Genomic DNA, 17,349 nt, shown 5'->3' with positions numbered 1-17,349 from the left:
AAACTTAACAACAAAACAAAAACAAAAAAGGCTCCAGGGGCAATCCCAGTAATTACAGGCTGGTAAACCTAACTTCAGAACCAAGAACATTGGTTGAAACTACAGAGAAAAACAAAATTATCAGACACACAAATGAACACAATAAGCTGGGGAAGAGTTAACATGGCTTTGAGGCATGATTTCCCTTTACAAATATTATTATATTTTGAGAGCATCAACAAGCATGTGGACAAGCCAACACAGTGTACTGGACTTTCAGAGAGCCTTTGACAAGGTCCCTCACCAAAGGCTCTTAAGAAAAGTAAACAGTCATGGAATAGGAAGTCCTCTCATAGATCAGTAACAGACTAAAGGTAGGTTGAGAATCACTGCTTTATTCCTATTTACCATTGTGGGCCGCAACCAGTGCTATCTGCATGGCCCTGAGGATGTCACATGGGCTGCAGCTGCGTGCTGAATGAGCTGTAAGCAGCCCGTGGGCCGGAGGTTGAGAACTATTGGAATAAAGAGTTTTCACAGTGGAGAGCAGTAAATAGTGCTGTCTCTCAAGGCTCTGCACGGGGACTTGTGCTGTTCAACATAATCATAAGTGATCGGGTAAAGGGAGTAAACAATGAGGTGGCAAAATTTACAGACAATTTCAAAATTACTCAACATAGTTAAGTCCAAAGCTAACCGCAAAGAGTTATAAAGGGATCTCACTAAAGTGGATGACTTGGTGACAAAATGGCAGATCAAATTCAATGTTGATTAGTGCAAAGTAATGCACGCTGGAAAATGTAATCCGAACTACATACAAAATGATGAGGTCTAAATCAGCTGTTGCCACTCAAGGAGATGTTGGAGTCTTAGTGGATAGTTCTGTAATATCTGCCCAAGGTGCAGTGGTAGTCAAAAAAACTAACAATGTTAGAAACCATTAGGAAAGGGTTAGATAATAAAACAGAAAATATCATAATGTCACTGTGTAAATCCATGGTACACCCATACTTTGAATACTGTGTGCAGTTCTGGTGACCCCATCTCAAAAAAAGACATATTAGAATTGGAAAAAGTACAGAGAAGGAGAAAAAACTATGTGGGATATGGAATAGCTTCCATATTAGGTGAGATTAAAAACACTGGGATGACTTAATTTAGAAAAAAGAGATGACTAAAAGGGGATATGAGAGAGACATCTATAAAATCATGAATGGTATGGAGAATGTGAATAAGAAAGTGTTATTTACCCATTCACATAACACAGGAATCACCCAATGAAATCAATAGGTAGCAAGTTTAAAACAAACATGAGGATGTATGTGGTCATACAACATACAGTCAACCAGTGGAATTTGCTAGCAGGGGATGTTGTGAAAGTTCAAAAAAGGTTTAGATAAATTCATGCAGGATAGGGCCATCAATGGCTACTAGTCAAGCTGATCAACGTGTCCCTACTGGCTGACACCTACTTGCTTCTGGCCTTGGCCACTGTCACAGCAAGATAACTGGTCTGATCCAGGACAACCATTCTCATGGTCCATCACTAACCTGCTCTTACCATGACAACCCCTACTGACTATTAAAAATACCTTACCAGACATTACTAGGGTTGCCAACTTTCTCATCACAGAAAACCAAACACCCCTGCCCCTTCCCAGAGCGGTGCCCCTTCTCTGGGTTCAGAGTGTGGGAGGGGGCTCTGGGTGAGGCAGGGGTTTGGAGTGTGTGAGTGTGTGTGTGTGTGTGTGGGGGGGCGGGCAGGGGATCCAGGCTCTGGGGTGGGGCCAGAAATGAGGGGTTTGGCGTGTGGGAGGGGCTCACAGTTGGGGCAGGGGTGGTGAGGGCTCTAGCTCAGGATGCAGGCTCTGCTGTGGAGCTGGGGATGAAGGTTTGGGACACAGGAGGGGCTGGGGCCAAGGGGCTCGAAGTGCAGGAGGGGGCTGGGGGCTCTGGGAAGGGGCTCAGGGTTCGGGGTGTGGGAAGGGAGGCACACACCCTGTACCCACACTGGAAGGCAGTCTGGGTACAGGAGGGGACGTGGGCTCCAGACGGGCTCACCTCACGTAACTCCTGGAAGCGGCCAGTACTTTCCTGCGGTCCCTAGGCACAGGGGCAGCCAGGGAGGCTCCGCTTAGCTGCTCTCACCCGCCCCTGCAGCTCCCATTGCCCCCGGTTCCCAGGCAATGGGCGCTACGGAGCCCGGGGACGGGGCAGCGCGTGGAGGCCCCCGGCTGCGCCTAGGAGCCCCAGAACACGCCGGTGCTTCTGACGGAGCCAGGGCAGGGAGACCTTGGAGCCGCTGTGCTGCCCACCGGGATCCCCTTTGCACTGGGAACCCGCTACTGCCCCACCCCCAGGTCCCCGCTTATAGGGGCTGTAACTCGGCGCCCGGCTATGCTGCTTAGCGCCTGAGCAGCTTTACGGTGGGGCCCACACAGACCCCAGGGCAGCAGGGGGCGCTACGTAAACATCCTTTCCCCCTGCCGCCAGGGCTTCGCCCCTTTTCTCCTCCCGCTCTATGGCACCACCCCCTTCCAGACAGGATGTCCCGCCTCCTATCTACAAGCTGATTGGTGGACGGGCTCCGGACGCCGGCCCCGGGATTGGCCGCGGAGGGCCAGGATCCTCCTGCTTCCGGTGTTGCCGTAGGGGGATTGGGTGGGGGAGGGGCGAGGAGTAGGCTCAGAAGAATAGCCCGAGCTGAGGACGGTGGTTGCTGCGCGAGGAGACGGCGCCGAGGTAAGTGCAGCCCGCGGGCCTGGCCGCCCCTCCTTGCCGGAGCGAGAAATTGGACCCGTCCCTGTCCTGGCGCTGGGGCTGTGGGTCTCCGCTGTTGAGCGCGGGGGGAGCTGCTGGGGGGGGGAGTCTCTTCTCTCTGCTGGGGCTGGCCCGAGCCCTGCCCTGCGTGGGCGCCGGTTTATGCAGCTGTTAGTGGCGGCAGGGGAGCGTTGTAAGGGGTGGGGGGCGGAAAGGTGGACAGGCCTGGCCCGGTGGGGTTTAATGGGGAGCGGGAAGGCGCGGGGAGCACCGGCAGAGCCATGGGGCGGCTGCTGCACAGGAGCCTGGGTTCCCCGGGGCGCCCGGGCAGCGTTTCTGGCTAACTGGGTTTCGAGGGGCGCGGCGATTTATTAACCGCTGCTGAGGCCAGATCCCCGGCCCGCGGCCCGTATTACAGTACAAACTAGAGCAGCACCGTAGGGGATGGTGGTAACGGCCCTTGACTGAGTTTGAAGGTGACGAGACGAGGGAAAGGGGATGCTGTTTTTGGAGAGGAGCATCCTAGAACCCCCTCGCCCGCTGTCCCTCGCGCGTGTGTGTGTGTGTAAAAATGGTCATAGCTTTGGATTTGTCTGCTGCTTGCATAATCTGGATCAGTTATTTATTTCATGCAACATTTACGGGTCTGAGGGGCAGAGGCAGCAGCCCAGGCCTCTGAGGGTGTCCTTTTGATGCATCAGAAAGGATGTTTTCACCATCAGTGGGAGTGGAAGGTGGTGTTACTATTTCTTTCCTCCCCCTTTGTGCATTGTCAGGGGATCAGCTCCCATGTGAGATAGGGAGATTCATATTCATATGAATACAATCTTAGAGGAAATGGGAATTCTTCTGGTATTACCAAGAATAACTTTGCATAGCTTATTTTATCTACTAGATGATTATTTTTCCCCCCCACTGACAGGTCTGGCCACTCTGCCAGCCTGGAGAGGGCTGGAGACTGAAAATGTCTTCTGAACCTTTTTGTCTGGCTGCTCAAACTAGGTTTGATTCCAAATGGCTGAAGACAGATTTACAGGTAAGGACTTTTCTTGTGTTTTTTTATGATAGCATTTTGTATCATGGCATTTGGTGTGCACGTCAGAAGTGTTTTTAAATGTCAATTGGTAACAGACTGAAGAATCTAACTATGCTGTTGAAAATGGCATGCAGTTTCTGAGCATGCCCTGAGAACTGATCTCAAAGAAGCAATAAAAGCACAGTTTTAATTAAAGTGTAGTCTATATTTTGTTTAAAACCAAGCTGAAGTATATATTTTTTTGCTTTTTAATGTCATTATTCACTGATTCATGTTTAATTATGTAGTGCTCTTTGATCTTAAAGTACTGTAAATATTTTTAGTCGTTTACTCTGTGACTATAGCTGATAGCTATAACATGGAAGAAAAACTGTAGTTAAGGAAAACTGAAATCTGATAAAATTAAGTTATTTGCACTTTGAAGAGTAGGAGCAACTAATTTAAATCTGCAGATGAATTTCTTGGCAATTCTGCTTGGATTATTTATAGAGACTTAAATCATGGTGTGTGTGTGGGTTGTCCCCCTCCCCTTTTTAAAAAGCGTACTACGGGAGTTCTAATAAGTTTTTCTCGAATCTTTGTACTGTTTTTGACCTGTGGAAAAACATTGTACCTTGTTCAGAGACTTATTATGAAAATGGAATATATAACTCTTATCTGTGATGATTGACTGAAAACCAAAACACATGCACTCATGATAAGGCCATGGAAAATGGGAATAAAGATTTATTATAATGTTATAGTTTCCAGTTTTCAAATTCAATTGTCATTAATGGTGATATGTAGAGGTTTGGGTCAGTAAAGCATGTATTTGGGCTGGAATGTTCCGTCAATCAAATATGTATATTTTTTTCAGTACTTTACATTTTCAAAGTAATACATAAGAACTGAATCTCAAAATGGGATTGAAATAGGTCAGTCAGTATTATCCTTCAATTACAGATGAGGAAACAGAGAGAATGGGAAAGGTCATTTGACTATGCCAAGATTACACGGAGTGGCTGAATGACAGAGCTGAGCCTAGAATTTAGCTATTCCTGTGCTTAGATAAATGAGACTTTGTCCTGAGGAGCCTGCAATCTGATGAAATTCTGTCTCCAATATTTTCCATCTAAAGTTTAACAAAACCAGATTCTCTGGTAGCATGCAATTTTTAGCAGGTTGGTATTTTCACATTGCATTTGTTGGAGAAACCTTGTATGTGTAATTCTGTGAGATGACTGGACTGACATTGGATATTGGTAGAGTAATTCTCCTCTTTCCCCCTCCCAATAGCCTGCATTGCTACCTGCAAAAAAAACAACAAAAACTCTTAGCTAAGTTAATCAGTAACAGTGTCATGAATGATATCTAAGATGCTTTTTATTTTTTAAAGAAATACCATGGATGCTTTTGAATGGCCAAGTTACATATATTTCATATCTGAGCTCAAATTTTGAGCTAAGCATCTTGCAGAAAAATTATAGGTTGCAAACATGCAGTGTCAGATACAAGAGAATAGTGGAAGTTTGCAGTTGAGAGTGGTGGCCTTTTTTTCTGGCCAAGTGTGTAATGTCTTTTTATCCTTGTTTTTTATTTTGTTTTTTGTTTCAGCTGTTTGTTTTTCCTCTGTGAATTGGGAGCTTAGAAATTTCTCTCCTTATGTGATTTGTTTGATACTGTCTCTTGGTTAATATTCTGAACCTCTTGTGATTTCTGGAGAACATTATCAACAAAATGGTCTCAAGATCTTGAATTTAATCTGAGGTTGTTTGTCAATGGGATGAATTATAACTGTAGTCTGTACTTTTGCCTATTGTGGGAATCCATGTAATGGTTAACTCTTTAATGAGGTATATTAAGAGAAACTCCTAATATTAAGGAACTTAATTTTCGTAAATAAAAAGTAAATCTTTTCATGACAAGAAACCAATTACATCCAAAGTTGTCAAAACAAATTTGTCTTACCTGAAACATAAGAGTAACTGAGAGCAGAGCTACCATTTGTGATGTCCAGATGCTAAACTTGAAAATCAGTCCTTTGTTTCCTCTGCAATCCATTGAAGAATAGTCAGTTGTTGTCTCCAACTATTATCAGACATTACCTCTGTCAAAGTTAGAATCAGGACTCACAATTTGTCAGACCACTCTGTTTTATTAGCACAGCGCTCTGCCAATAACATTCAGAATATGTGAGCGCCCATGCAAGGCTCAAACAGTCTTATTTATACAGATAAAAGAGCGGGAATTAGACAAAGGGACAAAGGGCTTGTCTACATCAGAAAGTTGCAGCGCTGGTGAGGGAGTTACAGCGCTGCAACTTTGAGAGTGTCCACATCTGCAGGGCATCACCAGCGCTGCAACTCCCTGTTTGCAGCGCTGGCCGTACTCCCGTTTTGTCTCGGGTGTAGAGGATCCAGCGCTGGTGATCCAGCGCTGGTAATGCAATGTAGACACTCACCAGCGCTTTTCTTGACCTCCGTGGAAGGAGGAAGCCTCTGGTAATCAAGCTGGTTTCCTTTCCCGGTTTGCTCTCTCGGTCCCGGAGCCAGCCAGCAAACCGCGGGGAAGGAGACCTGCTTGCTCGGGGTTCCGGGACCGAGAGAGCAAACCGGGAACGCCGCGGTTTGCTCTCTCGGTCCCGGAGCCAGCCAGCAAACCGCGGGGAAGGAGACCTGCTTGCTCGGGGTTCCGGGACCGAGAGAGCAAACCGGGAACGCCGCGGTTTGCTCTCTCGGTCCCGGAGCCAGCCAGCAAACCGCGGGGAAGGAGACCTGCTTGCTCGGGGTTCCGGGACCGAGAGAGCAAACCGGGAAAGGAAACCAGCTTCGCCGCGGTTTGCTCTCTCGGTCCCGGAACCCCGAGCAAGCAGGTCTCCTTCCCCGCGGTTTGCTGGCTGGCTCCGGGACCGAGAGAGCAAACCGCGGCGTTCCCGGTTTGCTCTCTCGGTCCCGGAACCCCGAGCAAGCAGGTCTCCTTCCCCGCGGTTTGCTGGCTGGCTCCGGGACCGAGAGAGCAAACCGCGGCGTTCCCGGTTTGCTCTCTCGGTCCCGGAACCCCGAGCAAGCAGGTCTCCTTCCCCGCGGTTTGCTGGCTGGCTCCGGGACCGAGAGAGCAAACCGCGGCGAAGCTGGTTTCCTTTCCCGGTTTGCTCTCTCGGTCCCGGAACCCCCCTTGAAGCCGCCCAACAGCGCTGCAGTGTGGCCACATCTAACACCACTTGCAGCGCTGGTTGCTGTAAGTGTGGCCACTCTGCAGCGCTGGCCCTATACAGCTGTACTAATACAGCTGTAACAACCAGCGCTGCAAAATTTTAGATGTAGACATGGCCAAAGATAGCAAAACAGTAAAATTCAGCTGGGGCACAGCATGCATATCCTATTTCCTTACTAACTGTTATCGATCTAAGGCTAATGCTTCACCAATTGCCCTTAAACGGTGCAATTGTTCTATGTTAATGTCGTATTCCTGACACCTGGTTGCAACATTCCAACATCTTTGCTTAAAGATACAGACAACATTTCTTTAATCCTTTCTATTTTCACAATATAATTCATTCTACTTTCACAATCCCTCCTTTTGGTCAAGCGCACGCCATGACCAACAATTACTGGGTTCCACAAATTAACCGTTCCTTATCTCTTTGTTCATCAGTGATATTCAAAATCATCATATTAGCACTCTGTTTTGGGGCAGCCATCTGGGTGACACAATTCTGGATACAACAGTAGATTAAGTGAAAGCATACAAAAATCACTAAGATTCCGAACAGGATAGTTAGGGCTCCCTGAAACAACCAGTTTCCTATGCCAGAGAAATTGAACAGGTTACTTAGCCACTTCCATAAAGAACTCAGCTCTTCATGAGGAAGATATGCGATTTGTTCTAAGTGGTATAGCGATCTATTACCTCATTGGTATTGTATAAACATACAACATTGTTTTCCAGTGAGAGCACAGGTCCCTCCTTTGGCCGCGAGCACTATGTCCAATGCCTGACGGTTCTGGAGGGCCACCTGTCCGATCGCCTCTGTTTCCTTGGCCAGGGCTCTTAAACTTTCTCTGGTTTTATTTGCCATAATTTAACTACTTAGGAGCCTTTTTGCCTGGTGTATTGCTCCCCCAAGTGGGGTAAAGGAACTGCCAATAGCCTCTTCCCAGGTGTCATTACTGTTCCATATTGTGTTAAACAGACAAGGTCCTCCAGTGAGGTCTGGGTAATTGAGTGGGATAGCCAGGACAGGAACACCAGTTTGAGAGTGGGCTGGGATGTGGCTGCAGACCCAGCATTTAGAAATAATAAGGGTCTGAGCTATCCACACTTGCTGCTGGATAAAAGAATTGTCATTGTGTGCACCCCAGACCTTAAGATACCAGCAGCCGAAGAACAGGCGCTACCAGAGCTGCATGTTGGAGGCAAGGCCCTTCTGGTTCTGACAACCTCAACTGAGGGAACTGCACTCACAGTTTTATGTCCACCAGGCAGCAGGCGCTCAGCTCACTACTGCTTCTTCTTGGGCCTTGCTTTATGCAGTCATCTGCTTCTGGCAACCCTTACGAGAGCGTAGATTGTAAGGTATTGCAGGCTGTTCCTCTACGTCTTCTTCTGGAGTCAAAAAAATTGACTCTGCGTGGTCCTGAGGTGGTGGTTGGTTCACTGGGGTCTGTGCATTCTTACACTGCGAAGCATGTATCCACTCTGAGATGCCAGACAGTTTAACAGCCGTCCCTTGACTCTGGCTGTAACAATGGCCTTCACACCTTATCTTTTCCTGATGCATACATTCCTCATTCACACAAATAGATTTGAGAATACAAACAGTAGTATTTTATATTGAACAAAAAAAACATTGCAAATTAAACCTTGCTAAGTTTTACAATTGATAACTAGGACAATTTACATTGAGACCCAGGCCTTCAATGTTTCTCTAATTTACTTAACACAGACACAATAGAGAATCCTGTCTCTTACTACCTAAATCTTAAAACAAAGAGTTAGAGAGGGCCCAATTTGTAATGCATATGGGAAAACAGAATCCTATAGTCCCAGGGGGTCATTTCTTTCTGGTATTTAAAAAAGATGGCTAGCAGGATGAAATCAAATTATACTGTAATTCTTATGGGACACTGTAATTCTTATGGGACATTATAAAATCCTGCTCCTACATATCCCCCTTTTGACACTAAGATTATTAATCGCCAGTGTCACTTCTTATTTAGTCCACGTAATAGAAAATACTGGGAGGTGATTTGGGCCTGTGGCTTTAGCTTTACATACATTTGTTTTATCCACCAGCACATTTTAAACATTTCAATTAAACACATACAATTTAAAACCAAAAACAATTAGGGGTAGTAACATTAGTATGCCAGTAGTTGTGGGAGACCATCCAGAAAATGTTATACCAATGGTAAGCTGTTATGCTTTTATGCAGTGGCAATTCTTAACATGTCCCCATTTGCGTGTATAATATGAATAGTTCAGTTTTCCACATTTTTGTTTTTATTTTTTTAGGAGCCATGTTACCTTTTTACCTTTTAACAGATGATTGGTAACTGTTTGCCATTTAATGCCAAGGTTGATAGAGAACTCAGCTAAATCAGTGCTTACAGTAAGCGGAGACTCTTTTGTTGTTGTTGTTGTGGCAAATAGTAAATGTGATTATTGGTAAACACAGTACTTACATTACATGTACATTTGTCTTCTAGTAAGTTGCTAACACTTTTTAAACACTTTTCCCCAAGAATTAACACATACACATAGTCCATTATACAGTACTTTGGATTATCTGAAAGACAAAAAGAACATTTTTCTGCCCCTTTTGGGGTGGCATTGATTATTGCTTAAAGATTCCATTCTTTTACAAATACCCTTCCTGACTGCAGGCAAAACAGAGGAATTACCCCCATATTTTCCTGTGTTTTTTTTTTTTTTTAATAGGCAGGCCAGGTTTTAATGGCTTCTACATTTTAAGGGTTATGCAAAAATTATTTCACTGTTTAGTTATTAAATTCATGAGGTGGTGTACCTCAAGTTTTGCCTCTTATATAGCAGAACAATGTTTTCCCTGCTGTGTTAAGCTTTAAGTTTATTCACAGGTAATAGCTGAGAAGCATCATTACCATATTACTTTAAAGGATTTTTCCAAAAATCATACACACTACAAGTTGTTACAGGGGTACTCACTAACATTAAAGTTATTTTAATGTTTAATATTAACAGTAACATTAGCATCAAATTTATTAAAGGTATCTTGTTATACCATGCCTTTTATGTAGGCAGTTTGTTTGCTGACCAGGTATGTTCTTTATTTGCAGCTTCGTTTGTGCTGGCAGTTCTCACCTTTCTTTATCAGTTAGGTAATTTGCATCAACACAGGCTAGGCTTTTGGATTCAAAGCCATCAGCAGAGCTCAGAGACTCTGTCTTAACACACAGGGATCTGAAAAAGAAAACACAGCCTATTGCGGCTCTTTTTGGAGCCCTAATAGGATTTTAATTCAGCAGCATGTTTCATTTGCATTTTTTTTTTTTACATCCCTTTCTACAATATACGCTGCACATATCCTACGGAAAATGCACATTCTTTCTATACTATAACTTTTCAAAAACATTAGCCATATTAGTTTTTACATAAGGTATAACTGTTTGTTTTGTTTTTACAGAGTTTTCATGTACTTTTATTAAAGTGACAGTCTGATTACAGAGTCATTTTAAGGCTCAGTGTTTTTAACATTGCTTCTTTTTGTTTTGTGCACCTCACCTCTGCTGTTGCTTCAGAGGGTCACTGTTAATTTCTTATTCTGTCATTACAGCTCTTATCTGCTATTGTTACAAAAAAAAACAAACCAAACAAACAAAAAGACTCCAGAATCTCTACCTATTCTCCTGATTCTGACTGCCCTATTGCAGCCATGACTTGGTCTTTATTTAAAAACATTTTAATTTTTGTAAAGAATCAAGTTACCCCTTAAGGGTTAAATGCTAAATCCCAAAGCCAAACAACACTAATTACCTGTGTCTTGCAAAAAGGTCTGTCAGTTTTGCAACTTTGAATTAAAGAGTCAAATGAATTTTTAGTGGCATTAAAAACAAAAACAAAATCAATTTATCTTACACCTACAAAACAGTAGTTTTACAAACCAGATGTGCTGGTTTAGATTCTTAGAACTTTACATATTTTCACAGACATAGATACATACACATTTTCTTTTCCTTAACATTCCTTTACACTGTTTTGTTTTTACATAGCTGTATATATATATGGATTATTTACAGGCACTCTTCTGGAAAAGGGCCCATTTTCCCTTCAGAATGTCTGCAAAGAAACCAAGAATTCTCTCTCTTTAACATGGTCCTTTTTAACATTTTCCACAAAGTTTAACTGCTTAATTCTCTCCAGCCTCTATAGTTAACTTTTCACTCTCTTTTCTTAAATCACTTGTTTATGTTCCAAAATGACACCTTTATCACCTTAGATTTCACCCTTTTAAGTATTGTTCCAGGGGTTCATGCCTGCACTTACTACTTTTTTTTACTTCTGACACTATTCCCTTAGGGCTTTCAACCTGTTTCTTTTCTGTTGCTTGCCTGCTTGTCTGGGCCCGATCCTGCTTTTTTCAATGAACCGTTTGTGAATGATATTGTGGTCATTTCACAATTTTGAAAGAAATGTTCAAGGAAAGGGACCAGGAAGGGTGGGGGCTAGTTGAGGAGCGCCCCCCGCCCCCAGCCTTGCTGAATTGGTAGTGGGACACTATAAAGAATCAGTTTCTGAGGCAGACAACAAAGGGGAACAGAACAAGGGACTTTTTGTCCTTTTTACAATGAGATGGGAGTATGAAGGGGTTTGGATCGATCCGGGGTTTGGAGAACGGGGTAAAGAGGAGCGCTCGGTCTAGTGGTGGGAGAGGAGGCTTTTAATAAAGCTTTTAACTTATTATTTGAATAAGTGAGAGAGGCCAGTTTTGATTTTGTCCACCTATGATTTGCCTCTTCCCACCACTGCATGAAACAATTAACCTCTCCTTTAGCCAATTTAGTTTTAGGTTGGCCGAGTTTGTCCTTTAAGACGTCCACTCAGTCTTTGTTCCAAGATTTTAACAGTGGCCACTGAGTTTTGGGATCCTCCTGAGTTAGCCTAGACCATTTTCCCAGAAATTTACAGGAGTCTTGACCCTTTTTACAGGAGTCTGGACCCATCCTAAATACATAAAATGAGCCGGCATTCATTTAGGGAACTGTCCCGACTTAGACGTCTGGTTACCAGTACAGGAGGACTTTCACACACCAATCACACAAGAAGGAAATTCAGGTTCATCAGAGCGATGCCTGCTGCAACACACAAAAGGAGCCCACAGGCTACTGCCTCAATTGCCCTTGCTTTCACACTAAGGGTTTTACCCAAGGTGTGGTGCGGCTGCAATTGTGCAGATTTCACTCACTCAGACCGCGGGGACAGGAACCCCTTGGTCGGCCGATCCCCAGACAGAGACGGCACCCAGACTCAAACACTCCACAAGAGGACAGATAGACACAGAGACAGGACAGTCCTCAGTCCGGACAAAACACAGAAATAATTACCTGACCAGATTCCTGATGTCAGATCCCGGGATCCCTACCAGAACAGAGTGGGAACCAACAGGTTCGATGGCGTAGACCTCACTGTGGCTGTGCGCCTTTCCGCTCTAGTGGAGGACCGCTTGGGCCAAATGCCCAGGTGCCGGCTGCCACAGTCATCCTACAAAAACAGTCAGGAATCACACAGCCCCAGTGAAGACGGTTGCCATCTCGGTGGGACCTCCAAATTGTCAAAGTTAGAATCAGGACTCACAATTTGTCAGACCACTCTGTTTTATTAGCACAGCGCTCTGCCAATAACATTCAGAATATGTGAGCGCCCATGCAAGGCTCAAACAGTCTTATTTATACAGATAAAAGAGCGGGAATTAGACAAAGGGACAAAGATAGCAAAACAGTAAAATTCAGCTGGGGCACAGCATGCATATCCTATTTCCTTACTAACTGTTATCGATCTAAGGCTAATGCTTCACCAATTGCCCTTAAACGGTGCAATTGTTCTATGTTAATGTCGTATTCCTGACACCTGGTTGCAACATTCCAACATCTTTGCTTAAAGATACAGACAACATTTCTTTAATCCTTTCTATTTTCACAATATAATTCATTCTACTTTCACACCTCCAACCTTTTGTTAGAAAAGTAATGTACTGATTTGGTCTTTTTAAATTTAGCTATTTTTTTGCTGGCATTACACTGGCTCTGTTCTTGGTGTAATGCCAGCAAAAAAATGTATCTACATCTCTATATAAAAAAAATTTTTTTTTCCAATTAAAAAAAAAATCCTGTATATGGATCCTTGAAATAGCTTAAGTTCTTTAGCTAATAGATCCTGTGTGGCTGTGTCTCTTTCTTAGTGCATGCTGGACTGTACTGGCTATTGAGTGGAATAATCCGATTACTCTAGGGCTTTTATATTGGTTTATTTGGCATAATACTTTTTTCTAACATATGATTTATATCACTTTTTTTTTTTAAGGTGAGAGATCATACTCAATGTGTTGGACTCTTATTGACATCCTTTGTCTCCTGTACATGAAACGATTGTAGAATGGCTTTATGGCAGGGACTCCCAAACTTAGTTTAAAATGGGTCATGTGCAGCCATTTTTTTTCCATGCCATAGGACTTCAGGCATGTACAGAACAGAAGGTCCAATATGAAATAATGATGTTTGGAAAGATACGAGTGAGATCAGTGTGGATGGTACTGCACAGAGTCTAGTTGAAAGTGCCCTTTTGGGATTATTTCTCTTAGCCTTCTGGGTGTACAGCCAGGTGCCTTGGTGCGGGAAACTGTATATATCTCCGAGAGAGAAATAAAAAGACATAATCTAAGGTGTCTAAAAATAACTTACTCATCAGGATATACAAATTGTCATAACACCAAAGTTTTCATGTACCTTATAGAACTAGAAGTGAGTTCTGGGACCCGTTCGAAAGGGGAAAAACTCCCAAATTGTGTGTTGCTCCTTTTTCTAGCTCTACAGGACAAGAAGAAATTAAACGTTAAAACAGTGCAGGAAAACTATCAGCTCAGGTCTTATTCTTACTGTTCCTGGGTCATCATGAATTGTACTTCTGAAGGAGAAATGCCACATGTGGCATTAGAAGGATGAAAGGTATATGGGCTTTATTTTATTTCATTTGTAGATAGGCTTTTGAAACTGCTCAATGTTAGACTAAGTGCTGGGTAGATGGAGTAATGGGCAGGTGATGTCTTACGTGCGTGCAACGCTGGTCACACCTGTGCAGCTTAGCATGTGGATATCTCCTCTGTGTGTGTGTGTATTGTGACAAACTTCTGTCCTTGACTCCGTGGGTCCTGCATTTCCTGGCGGATGTTTGCTAGCCTCAGAGGCTCGCTGTGACCCTCCACATAGCCCTTCTCTCTCTCTCCCTCTAGAGGCAAGAGTCACAGCTTACTGAGCCATTTTCATCGTAAGCCAACAATGGAAGTGAGGAGAAGCAATCCTCCCTTGCACAGTCTGTTGTCTCCCAATCTCAGTAACTAAGCGGAGGGGTGGGGGGAGCCCAAACCCGACCTTTACTCCAGGCCCCAGCCCAGGGACCCTAAAATTAGCAGCTATGATAGCTGACATCTTCGAAATAGGTCATGTACAATTCCCTGGGCCACTTCCCCACAGCAGCTCCTCACTCAATATCTTCTTCACCATTACCTCAGGCCTCCTTCCTTACACCTGATATGGATTTGTACTGCTTCATTCCTCGACCAGCATGGCTCCCTCCTATAGCTCCTGACACGTGCACGTCACTGGCTAACTGGGAGGCTTTTAACTAGTTCCAGCCAGCCCTTGATTGGCTTCAGGTGTCCCAATCAATGTAGCTATCTCCACTGCCTTCTGGAAGTATCTTAATTGGTCCCAAGTGTGTTGATTAACCTGGAGCAACTGCCATTTGGTTACCATGGTACCAGGGATTTGTTTAGCCTGGGGCTAACATACCTGTTCCTCACTTCTTTCCTATAGCCATCTGGCCTTGCCCCATCACAGTATATAGAATTTTCTAAGCACTGTTTAGAAATTCCTGTTTATTGTTTGAATATCTGTGGGTGAATGATCTGTTGTCTCTCAGTGGAGGCTGCCTTTAGATTAAACTCTGCCACCTCCCTCCCCAGCAGAAGCCAAGTTTGATGCCAAGTGCGACTGAAAGAACTAGTGTTGTTACTGTCAGTCTTAATAATAAGCTTTCATTGGTAGTGTAAGCCTGACTTCCAAGGCAAAATCATTATCAAACTATTAAGATGATGACTTTGTCTTTGTTTACTAGTGTTTTAGTAGATATAATATTTTGTAATTAGACAAATAGAATATTCTCTCTTACTGCATTCTATTTTCCTTTAACGTGTGGGGAATCACATGTGGTAGAGTATTTGCCAGTATTGGGAGATAAACAGGTATGTGGAAAAAGGTATAAACAGTAACAGGTTATTCACGTTTACTTCAGTCATATGCTTTTAGATATATTTCAAAATATTTGTCCCCTTCTCCCTTAAATTTGAGCCAAGTATGAAAAGTTGTGAAAAACAAACTGTATCACCAGGGCTTAAAAAATTTACCTGATGCTTTGTAGCCCAAGAGCTAATCTTGTTGTCAAGTGTGTAAGGGTATGTCAACACTGCATCTGGGAGTGAGCCTTCCAGCCTGAGTCCACAGACTTGAGCTAGCGCTTTAAGAATCGCTGTGTAGACTGCATCTCAGGCTGGAGCTTGGGCTCTGAAAACAGGGCGATGGGAGGTGGGGTTGAGAGCCCAAGCTGTCATGTCTGCATAGCTATTTTTAGAGGGCTATTGTGAGCCCTTCTAGCGTGAGTCTGCGAACCCAGGCTGGGAGGCTTGCACCCTGATGCAGTGTATTCTTGTATACCTGTGCTGGCACCCTCTCCCAATTAAAGGAATAAAACTGATTGATATATAGTGTATTTAATAACACTGTCAATTGCCTTTCTATTTAATGCATTTTAAAAATGTTTTAAACATGCCATATCTCTTACATTTGTCATACCTTCTTTCCCTTAACTTCACTCCCATCTCTTATAAAACCACTATAGAACATGGCTTGTTTCCCCTACAACATTTTCAGGTTTTTCTTTTGCCGCCACGCTCTTAAGACAGTCTTTGGTCTCTTGTCTCACCTTATTTCCCTGCTTTCCTCTCTTGTCCATATCTACCTCATGCATAGAACCTAAACAATTTTAGTAGAAACCCAGTGCCTAGGACTAAAACTACTAGTCAAAGCCAGATACGGAAAGTCTCCCATGCCAGCTAGTGGAAAGGGGAACGTGTTGTGTTTCCTATACTGATACTGTTTTTAGATCCTGCTCTGTTAACTGAATAGCAGTAGTAAAAAGAGTTTTCAGTCTGCTGTAACTTGGGAAAGCAATGGGCGGCAGCCAAGGTACCGGAGCTGTCTCTTCTTAATAAGATGGCTTTGCTGTAGCTTACATTCATTTCATATTTGGGAGGCTATTTTTGCAACCATATGGGTGAGAGGTAACTTTTTCAAAGGGGTAATGAACTTTAAGAATTATACTCTTGTCTGAAATCTTTGTACTTGCTATAAATTATGCCTAAAATCCTGCTCTTACATTGAGTTCTGTATAGGAAGGCTCCTTTGCATTTGGTGAGACTTCCCTTCATCTTTGTCGTCCACCTGTGAGCATCTTATTGTAGTATCAGGGCCTTGGTTATTAAAAGGCAAAAGTTAATGAAGACTATTTTTTACTTATGTGGTGGGTTTCAGTCATTTCCTTTTTATAGTCCGTTTCTGAAAAGAGCCTTACAAACATCAACAGGGTTCAGAAACACTTGCTGTTTTAAATAACTCAAAAATGTAAAAAATCATGGGGTGCGCTATCATTCTATTTTATGAAAATGGTCAGTTAAAATCAATTTGATGCTGTCCCTCTCAACGAAAGGCTAGGTTCTGAAGGAATTACTGGTATTTGACTTTGCACTCACCTATAACAATTTAAGAGTCTCCTGTGGCAAGATTTTTCAAATTCTGTGGAATACTAGTGTTAGTGTGTCTTCCTGTTTAAATCAAAGCTTGGAAAAAGTAATTTCTGGTGTCCAGTGGGAAGACTGCCAATATCATTTAGGTTTCAGAGCAGTAGCCATGTTAGTCTGTATCAGCAATATCATTTAGGAGTCTAGTAGCAGAGTATGAACTGATGCAGTTCTAGTAAGCTTCATGCTTACTCCTCAAGCTAAATAGTAAAATTCAAACATTACAAGTAATTCACTTCACTGTGGCTTTTCACAGTAAGTGGGGTATGATCCCATGGAGACTGGGAAAAGGAAACAAAAGAAGGGGAAAAAAAACCCAACCATAGAAGAGAGAGACAAGGGTGAGAAATACAAAAATCAGACTTCAAGAGGCAAAGACAGAGTGTGTTGGAGAGAACAGGGGAATATGAATGTTGCTCCTCTACCCTTCTCTTTAAAAGAAGGAGAAAAGGTCCTGTTTTCCCTCTCTTCTCCCCCTCCCCTTTTTTTT

General features: G+C 43.4%; 1 protein-coding gene across 1 annotated transcript in view; it reads left to right on the top strand.

The window, feature by feature from the left end:
• The first annotated feature begins 2,639 nt into the window (after positions 1-2,639).
• HERC2 (HECT and RLD domain containing E3 ubiquitin protein ligase 2) overlaps positions 2,640-17,349 on the top strand; it is a 199,988-nt gene continuing 185,278 nt past the window's right edge. The window contains 2 exon segments of the mRNA XM_030571144.1: positions 2,640-2,721; positions 3,662-3,775. Coding sequence (XP_030427004.1) covers positions 3,704-3,775 — 72 coding nt within the window. The 5' untranslated portion in view covers positions 2,640-2,721; positions 3,662-3,703.

The sequence above is a fragment of the Gopherus evgoodei genome, chromosome 1 (assembly GCF_007399415.2).
Source record: "Gopherus evgoodei ecotype Sinaloan lineage chromosome 1, rGopEvg1_v1.p, whole genome shotgun sequence".
Lineage (NCBI taxonomy): Eukaryota > Metazoa > Chordata > Testudines > Testudinidae > Gopherus > Gopherus evgoodei.
Note: the sequence above shows the minus strand (reverse complement) of the source record. Positions and strands in the feature narration are given on the sequence as shown.